Source organism: Gobio gobio, assembly GCF_949357685.1.
Source record: "Gobio gobio genome assembly, chromosome: 3".
In the NCBI taxonomy this organism is placed as follows: domain Eukaryota; kingdom Metazoa; phylum Chordata; class Actinopteri; order Cypriniformes; family Gobionidae; genus Gobio; species Gobio gobio.
Genome location: NC_137099.1, coordinates 67,364,507 through 67,374,506, shown reverse-complemented (window position 1 = coordinate 67,374,506; position 10,000 = coordinate 67,364,507). Strand labels below are relative to the sequence as shown.

The 10,000-nt window shown below is 46.6% G+C and overlaps 1 protein-coding gene across 1 annotated transcript in view; it reads right to left on the bottom strand.

The window, feature by feature from the left end:
* LOC307123882 (adhesion G protein-coupled receptor L1) overlaps positions 1 to 10,000 on the bottom strand; it is a 47,438-nt gene that overhangs the window by 20,123 nt on the left and 17,315 nt on the right. Inside the window, exons 5-13 of the mRNA XM_079812667.1 lie at positions 6,129 to 6,336; positions 5,085 to 5,349; positions 4,681 to 5,008; positions 4,298 to 4,594; positions 3,601 to 3,704; positions 930 to 1,115; positions 797 to 835; positions 534 to 714; positions 71 to 193 (exon numbers count right to left, since the gene is read on the bottom strand). Coding sequence (XP_079668793.1) covers positions 71 to 193; positions 534 to 714; positions 797 to 835; positions 930 to 1,115; positions 3,601 to 3,704; positions 4,298 to 4,594; positions 4,681 to 5,008; positions 5,085 to 5,349; positions 6,129 to 6,336 — 1,731 coding nt within the window. The remainder of the gene's footprint in view (positions 1 to 70; positions 194 to 533; positions 715 to 796; positions 836 to 929; positions 1,116 to 3,600; positions 3,705 to 4,297; positions 4,595 to 4,680; positions 5,009 to 5,084; positions 5,350 to 6,128; positions 6,337 to 10,000) is intronic.

Sequence of the window (10,000 nt, the reverse complement as noted above, 5' to 3'; positions counted from 1 at the left end):
CTCGTGTCAGAATAACCCTCGTCCTCCCACACATAGAGCCAGCGTGGCCTGGGTAAGGGGCTAGACCGACCGTTGCGGCTGTACTGCTTGATGGTGGACGAGGACACGTGGATGGTGCTGTCGCTGTCATACGAGTTGGGGAAGGACAGGTCCTTCAGCTCCATCTCAGTGTTGAGCACGTACACCTCCAGATCTGAAACACACACACACACGTTTGCTCTTAAATCACAATTCAACAATCACAGTTTCCATACGAATATGAACTTTTTAACACTGATAATAATCATAAATCCTCATATGAGAGTGATCAGCGAAGGGTCATGTGACACTGAAGACTGGAGTAATGATGATTTGATCACAGGAATAAATCACACTATATATTCACATAGAGAACAGATGATCTACACTGGAGGAATATTTCACTGTTTTACTGGAGTTATGATCAGATTAATGAGCTTTCAGAAACAGACTCCAGACTCTTGAATGGTAGTCATGTGTGTTAATTTGTCGGTCACGATGTTTGCGTGCCGTACCGATGTTGGGAGCGCGGTCGCTGAAGTGTCCCCCGTACAGGTTATTGGCCAATAGAAACGCTCCTTTCTCCATGACGTCGAGCAGCATGGTGGCGGTGTGCGACTGCTCCGTGACGTTCATGTCCTGCCACGACTCCAGCGCCTCCAGACGCAGCAGGTTATCCACCGTCTGCACCACCGCCTGACACACACACACACACGCACGCGTGAGGCGTCGTACACTGAGAGATATGTGTTCGTGTGAATGTGTGCTGTATAGTTACCTGAATAAACGCTCGACATGTGCGCTCTCTCTTCTGAAGCTGAAAGACACGGACAAAACTGTGTTACTCTGATAGGTGTATGTGTGAGAATGTGTGTGAGAGAGTGTGTGTGTGTGTGTGTGTGTGTGAGTACCTTGTTGTAGTTGCGTGTGGCTGACTCCTTGTTTCCAGGTCGGAGCGCCTGCAGCTGTGAGTCCAGAATGTCCAACAGCTGCTCCATCAGACGCACAGAGGAAGTGACATCGCCAGCATAGACCCGCCCCCGTGTGTGATTGACAAGTACAGCAGCAATATGGGCTGCGTTCTCTCCACTCTTAATCTACAGAGATGAGAGAGAGAGACATTAAAATATCTATCCGTCCATCCGTCCGTCTATACTGTCAAATTGAATGAGTTAGACTTGACTTAAAACGATTGACAAGAACAAGTGAAATAGGAATATGTATATTGTACTGACAAGAGTACATGATCGTTTACTTTAAATAAAGTGGAATTGTTGACATTGTTGTGTTTTGATGCTGAATGACTCAAGCCTGATCAATTACAAGATATTGTTACAAATATAGAGGGATTATATCAAAACAATTTAAAGTCTCACAAAGTGTTTGTGACGTAAGTGTTAGCATTAACATTTCAAAAGATCATTATTTGACATGAGATTTAGTTATATGTACACCGATCAGGCATAACATTATGACCGGTGAAGTGAATAACACTGATGATCTCTTCATCACCTGTTAGTGGGTGGGATATATTAGGCAGCAAGTGAACATTTTGTCCTCAAAGTTGATGTGTTAGAAGCAGGAAAAATGGGTGAGCATAAGGATTTGAGTGAATTTGACAAGGGCCAAATTGTGACGGCTAGACGACTGGGTCAGAGCATCTCCAAAACTGCAGCTCTTGTGGGGTGTTCCCGGTCTGCAGTGGTCAGTCTCTATCAAAAGTGCTCAGAGGAAGGACCAGTGGAGAACCGGCCACAGGGTCATGAAGGACCAGTGGAGAACCGGCCACAGGGTCATAGAGGACCAGTAGAGAACCGGCCACAGGGTCATGAAGGAACAGTGGAGAACCGGCCACAGGGTCATGAAGGACCAGTGGAGAACCGGCCACAGGGTCATGAAGGACCAGTGGAGAACCGGCCACAGGGTCATGAAGGACCAGTGGAGAACCGGCCACAGGGTCATGAAGGACCAGTGGAGAACCGGCCACAGGGTCATGAAGGACCAGTAGAGAAACGGCCACAGGGTCATGAAGGACCAGTGGAGAACCGGCCACAGGGTCATGAAGGACCAGTGGAGAACCGGCCACAGGGTCATGAAGGACCAGTGGAGAACCGGCCACAGGGTCATGGAGGACCAGTGGAGAACCGGCCACAGGGTCATGGAGGACCAGTGGAGAACCAGCCACAGGGTCATGAAGGACCAGTAGAGAAACGGCCACAGGGTCATGAAGGACCAGTGGAGAACCGGCCACAGGGTCATGGAGGACCAGTGGAGAACCGGCCACAGGGTCATGGAGGACCAGTGGAGAACCGGCCACAGGGTCATGGAGGACCAGTGGAGAACCAGCCACAGGGTCATGAAGGACCAGTAGAGAAACGACCACAGGGTCATGGAGGACCAGTGGAGAACCGGCCACAGGGTCATGGAGGACCAGTGGAGAACCGGCCACAGGGTCATGAAGGACCAGTAGAGAAACGGCCACAGGGTCATGAAGGACCAGAGGAGAACCGGCCACAGGGTCATGAAGGAACAGTGGTGACCCGGCGACAGGGTCATGGGCGGCCGAGGCTCATTGATGCACTCATTGATGGACCACGGAGCAATGGAAGAAGGTGGCCTGGTCTGATGAGCACGTGTTCTTCTACATCACGTGGATGGCCGGGTGTGTGTGTGTGGCTTACCTGGGGAACACATGGCACCAGGTGCACTATGGGTAGAAGGCGTGCCGGCGGAGGCAGTGATGCTTTAGGCAATGTTCTGCTGGGAAACTTTGGGTCCTCCATCATGTGGATGTTACTTTGACATGTCCCACCTACCTAAGCATTGTTGAGCCCATGTCCAGCCTTTCATGGAAACGGTATTCCCTGGTGACTGTGGCTCTTTCAGCAGATAATGCGCCACCACAAAGCACAAATGCTTCAGGAATGCTTTGAGGAGCACAACAACGAAACAATTTGAGGCGTTGACTTGGCCTCCAAATTCCCCAGATCTCAATCCAATCGAGCATCTGTGGGATGGATCTTGGTGCCAGATACCACAGCACACCTTCAGGGGTCTAGTGGAGTCCATGCCTCGACGGGTCAACACAATATTAGGTCATTATGTTATGCCTGATCGGTGTATATATATATTTAGATATGTATTACTTCTCTTCCTTTGAAATAAAACAGTGATCTCCATAATGGTGAGTCCGAACAAAAACATTTTAGGAAAATCAACATCAGTTTATGAAGTCGGCTTATGTGATGTTCTCTTGAGTTTTATAGACAATTCATAATTCAAGATGACTTTGGGAAATGACTGAATGCAACTAGAGAAAGATAACTGCAGAAGTGGAGGAAATGAGTCTATTAATAATTGCCCCCCCCCCTCAAAAATCTTGTTTTTTTTAATAGTTTGCTTGACAAAATGGTACTCAAACCAATCTGAACTTGGGTTTCCTGAGTAAAAAAGGCATAGTATGTGAATAGTACAGATTACTAGATGTTTACAGTAAAGTTAAGACTATATCCAGTTTGTCTGTCAGATCTTCGGTATCTGTTCATCCTTCTGATAACCCCTGACCTCTGCCCTTCGACTGACCTTTTGAGCGACCTGGCTGACCCAAGGTGAGGTGCAGTTGCTGAGGTCAGGACCTCTTGGGTTCCACACCATGTCCTCAGCCATACACTGATACGAGGCTATACCTGAAAGACCCGTCAAAACACAACACGGTTTCAATCAGGTGCAAAGGAAACAGAAATAAACGAACCATGACACTGTATAAAGCTGAGCTCCGCTGATAGCTAAACCTTAAAAGAGCCTGTAAGACCTGAGGAAACATGACGCAACACACATCAATGGAAAGCACTGCACACAGAAACTACAGAAAACTCTCTGACCCATTAAATGAGTACGAGATGAGGTTCATTCAGGGTGCAGAAGTCAACAAAAGGATTAAAATGGATGAGCGAAAAGTTCACTTTGTATCAACTTCATTTCAATGGTCCTGCTGTGTGTCAAATGGATTTTTATAAGTATAATTTCCCATGTAGTCCCTGAATTAACATGAAAACTGCATGCATAATAATCATAAAACAATTTGAAAACAGCATTTGGTTTTAAATGGAGCTCATCACATCGCTCTGCAGGAGAGTGTGGCTTTAAAGGTAACATTAGCATATGACCTTCAAGTCCCTTGATGTAATCCGTATGATGTCAAAACACTGATAGCTGTTGGAATCCACTAATAATGCAAAATATGTGTATACATATACTACAAATTTAAGCAGGTACTCACCGAGGGATCCTTTGGGACAGGGTCTCTCCACTGTTTCCCCTCGATGGGTCGGAGGCCACTGGACCCCGCGGGTCACGCGGCCCTCACACATGGGTGTGCGCGGCCCCTGTGGTCGGCGGGGAGGCCTGACGGTCACCGGGACCGTGGCTGTGATGGGCCGCCCTGCCGGAGCCCTGTTTATGGCTCCCACCGGGTGGAAGGTCACGGACGGGATGGACGTGGGGCTGAAGCCCATGGACACCGTGGTGGAGAGCGCATTCGGAGAAGTGGTGGAGAGAAGAGGGGTGGAGAGAGGATCTGAGAGAGAATTAAAACACGGTCTTGGTGAGATTAAACAGGAAACAAATCAAGATGGGGATCGTTTGAAACTCTTGAGCCGTTACCTGTGGTGGGCTGCGGCGGGCTGAACTCCAGCGGGTAGCGCAGGACGATGTAGTTGTTCCAGACGTACAGCTGGTTGTCTCTGGGGTTGTAGCTGATGGACGAGATGTGCTGGTACGGGTTGGGGAACGGGATTCTCACCGGCTCCTCGCGGTTACGCCGCGTGTCGTAGGCGTACAGGATCAGGTCTCCGCCCACCTCGCTGTCATCGTCGTGGTACACAGAGCGAACGGCGTACAGGATGCCACACGCCACGAACGCATCCGACGCCATGCGCTTCTCAAAGCTCGTCTGCCACGTCCCCTCAAAACGCAGCGTGTACGGGTTCACCTGAGACACGAGCCAATCGGATTACGGAAAGAATGTGAAAAATTTGGATACACTGATCTCGTTTTATCTCTCTCACCTGGCTAACAACCAGCCGTCCGCTGTTGGCTTCAGTGGCGTATATGACCCAGAGCCCATGTTCGTCCACGGCTAGGTCGATGTCGGATTTCCCGCCCCAGCGGTACGGCGACGTGTCGTGGTAGTTGGCGGTTGCAATAATGGCTTCGCCGCTCTTGATGCGAGTTCGCAGGTCGTATTTCACAATGTTGCGTGTGCGTTCCTTATTGTAGAACACAGCCCCGTCATACACGACAAAACCGGTGCCGTCCACTCGACTCGGCAACCTGTAGATTACACAGAAACGTTACAGTAGCATTCATGCAACCTTCGCAAGTCATTGCGTAGTCATGCTCATGTAACCGGTCCTACTCCAACCGCTCCAGTATAGGAGGCGGGTGCGCTAACAAGTATGCTAAAGGCCACAGCCTCTAGCGTCAGTCACTAGCGCTCCTCTTGTGGCCAGGGGAGTGAGGTTTACATGCACAGCTCTTTCTGGCCTTTGTCCATTAGACTAACAAGGACACTGCACCCGCTAGCATCAGTCGCTAGCATAGCTCTTGAGGCCAGGGGAGTGAGTGAGGTTAACGCTCTTACTGGCCTACGTTACACTCACTCCCATTCGGGTCACGGTACCAAATGTAACCGGTCCTGCTCGACCTGCTTCGAGCGGGATTCGAACCGGGGTCTCAGGCGTGGGAGGTGGGTGCACTGACAATGACGCTAAAGACCACAGACTCTATCGTCAGTTGCTAGCATGTCTCTTGAGATTAGGGGAGTGAGGTTTACACACACCGCTCTTACTGGCCTGCGTTACACTCACCCCTAAACCTCACTCCCATCCGGGTCACGGCACCAAATGTAAGCGGTCTTACTCAACCCGCTTCGAGCGGGATTTGAACTGGTGTGGGAGTTGCTAACAAGGTGCTAAAGACCAGAGCCTCTAGTGTCAGTCGCTAGCACCTCTTGTGGCCAGGGGAGTGAATTATCTTTACACGCACAGCTCTTACTGGCCTACGTTACACTCACAAGGCCTTCATAACCAAATATGATTGCGTAAACTCACTTATAGGTGGTGGTGACCCTGTTTTGGATGTAGTCATCCCAGGAAGCGTATTCATACAGCATATCTGTGCGATAGGGCGTCCAGGGCATCACATACAGCCTATCGCCCGCTTGCAGAGGGTCCTTACACCACGCCCCCGACTGATGCTCCGCCTCCCGCACGGAACTGGGCTCCAACACTCGCATTAATGTTCCGGGACACACAAAAACTAGAGACGGAGAAAGAGAGGGGGATAATAGAGATGAGCAGGAGTAGGGGATGAAGGGTATTAGACTGATAAGAGAATAGATCTTATGAACAGATCTATTCTACACACACACACACACACACACACACACACTACACAAACACACATCTTACACTACCTATTGCTGTATCATGAGTGCCTGTGTGTGTGAGAAAGAGAGATTTAATTCTCAAAAGATGAAAATACAATGTCATTATAAGAGTGTGTGTCAGCATAGATAGACAGATAGATAGATAGATAGATAGATAGATAGATAGATAGATAGATAGATAGATAGATAGATAGATAGATAGATAGATAGATAGATAGATAGATAGATAGATAGATAGATAGATAGATAGATAGATAGATAGATAGATAGATAGATAGATAGATAGATAGATAGATTTGTTTGTTTGCTGTCACAAACTGGTTTGCTACATTTCACTTTTGGTTAGAGTATTTGAGGTAGAGTCATGAGAGAGGGGGCGGGGCTACAGGAACCTTTGGAGCCAATGAGATGCGGGTTAGTTCACACAGAGGACAGGGATTGGTTGGGACAACTGTCACTCACGTCACATCCACTCACTCAGGTCAAGCACTTCAGGAACACGGCATGTGCACACAGTTACTAAAAGAGAAGGAGTTGTTTTCTTTTTAAACACTAAATAAATGACAACAGGTCCTGAGGGAAGCAAAGGGATGAACAGAGACACATGTGTCGTTTGGATCTGAGGATAAATGAGCTTCAAACAGCAAGCAAATCAAAGGGGAGAGCAGAAAACAAGTGTGTGTGTGTGTGTGTGTGTGTGTGTGTGAGAGAGAGAGCTAGATAGAGAGAGAGAGGGAGAGAGATAGATAGATAGAGGGAGAGAGAGATATTTATAGCTAGAGAGAGAAAATAAAAGAGAGAGGAAGTTCGTCCTGGTGTTTGTAAGGTGTGTGAACAAGAGAAGGAGGAAAATGAAGGAGCTGCATCAAACTAGAGCACATCACAAGGGCCAGGGAGAAAAGAGAGAGAGAAAGAGAGAGAGAGAGAGAGACAGAAAGAGAGAGAGGAAGACAAGATGAGGAGAGACAGGAGAGAGAAACTGCGGCGTTAACATGGTCTTTACCTTTTTGGTCCACTTCTATTCAAGCGTTGAAATATAGAGAGGGGGAGAGAGGTATAAATGAAGAGAGAGATAGAAAGAGAGAGAGAGAGAGAGAGAGAGAGAGAGAGAGAGAGAGAGAGAGAGAGAGAGAGAGACAGGCAGAAGGTGCACAGAAGAGAGAAAAAGAGAAATTTCAGTTCAACAGCAGAGTCTTCCGTTTCTTTTCAAGCTTAAAGGTCAAGTGAAATTCATTAGACATGAGAAGAACATGAGGGCGAAAGACAAAAGAGAGGGGGACAAAACTATTGCAACAGAAAGAAAGAAAGAGAGAGAGAGAGAGAGAGAGAGAGAGAGAGAGAGAGAGAGTGATGGTATGGTAGGGTAAGGGACAGGAACTAGCTATGCCTCAATTAAACATCACCAGTCATTGATGTGGTGATAATTTTAATAATCTGTAGCCTTATGAATATAAAGTGTTCTTCTGTCTGCCCTCGATCACTCTGTCCACTCTCCATCCCTCCACACCCCCCCCCCCAAATAAAAACAACAAAACAAAATCATATTCACTGCTGAAAACATGAGATTATTAGACATTCACATTCCTATATGGACCTATTCACACCAGAGCCGCAAACTACACAGCGTACAGGGAATGCTCTTTCAACGTCATCAACAAACATTCCAGCAACGTTAATAGAACGTTTGTTCAGAGTTCTCATTTATACATCGTTCATGGAACAGTGTGTTTCTGAAACGTTCATTTCACATTGTTTAAACGTTACTACTCATTTCGAACATTCAAAAGTAACATTGGGGGTGGTTGAGGAGATTCCCCCCTCTATGTAAAGCGCTTTGAGTGCCTACAAAAGCGCTATATAAATGTAACAAATTATTAAATGATAAATTATTATTATAAACGTTCCAATAATGTTTTCTTCAAATATCCAAGAAAAACGTTTTAAAACATTGAAAAGAGCTGGATGTTTTGAACGCTGAGAGAACATTCAGAAACTTAATGGGAACGTTGTGAAATCGTTCTCAGAGCAAATCTTTGGTGGCTGGGTAGACACTGATAAACTTGAGCTTAGTGCAGCGTTTGACACCATAGACCATCACATTCTCACGGCACGACTTCAGCGATTGGTGGGGTTTCAGGGTCCTGGATTAAAATGGAATGCCTTGGGGGAATTCACATCATCTCCGGCTCCTCTTACATGTGGGATTCCCCAAGGGTCCATTTTGGGTCCTATTTTATTTTCCTGAAAACTTGGTTGGATGTGAATTTGCATATGAATGAATCAAATAAGTTTGATTTAGGCCCTTCATCTGTGGTAAATGTAGGGCTACTCTTTGATGAGTTGTTAAAGTTTGTCAAACAGATCAATGCTGTTGTCAGATCAGGGTTTTCCATTAAGAACACTGACAAAGGTCAAGCCATTTTTTGTCGTTTTCTGATTTCGAGAGAGTGATGTTTGTGTCTTCAGGTCTGGACTAGTGTAGTTCCCTGTATATGGGGATTTCTCAGTCCACTTTGTCTCGATTGCAAATTGTCCAGGCTCTCGGAAACGGGACCATACCACCCTCATTCTTTCCCCTCTACATTGGCTGCCAGTCCGTTACGGGATCGATGTTAAGATTTTGTTGTTTGTTTTCAAATATCGGAACAGCTTCCACACTGGGGTCTTTCTAGTCTGGATGCCAGCCGAATTTAGCCCCGCCCACAACATTTGAGTTTGGGAAATTCGGTCTGGACTTGATCCGTTGTGGAGCATCTTTGCTCGAATCAGAGCTGTTCGGACCAATCAGATCATCAAGGCGGGCTTTATACGATGATGAACAGATGATCAACACTAACGTAATCATCCACGTCACCAAAGAGTGCTGGGGTTGAACTCGTTTACTAAACAGAGAATTTGTTCGTATATGCGTTCACCTTCACTATTCCTCTCAGAAATGATGATGGTGTTGATAAGTACTCCGTGTATCCTTACATTATTTTTACAACAACGGTAAAGATCGTTTACACTCATCTTCTCTACTTCTTCCAGCGTGCGTGCAGTTGAGTTCTGTTAAGAACTGACGTTATGCGTCGCTCCGTTGCTCTGATTGGTTGTAGGTCTGTCCAATTGAAGTCTTTTCTGGTTCGGTTGAAACACGCCCCATAATCACAGCCCAATTGAGCAGTTTCAGACTCATATTCTGACTAGAATTGAGTATGACGACGTCAGGCTAGGGTCTTTCATATCTCTTTTGAAAACGCATCTTTTTGCGGGGTCAGATGTATAATATTGGTGTGTAACGTGTGTGTTTTTGTGCTGTTTTTATGTTTTTAAAGGTGTACAGCACATTGGTCATAACTGTTGTTTTTAATGTTGCTTTACAAATAAATTTGCCTTGTCTTGCCTAAACTGATATCATCTTTTCCAGGAAAGTGATCAACCAGTTGTATTTTGCATTGTAAAGCGGACGGTTCTGGTCCTGGATTCTGATTGGTCGGTACAATGCTGTAGTCGTGCTGTAGTACAGTAACAGCTGTTGATCGTGATATGAGT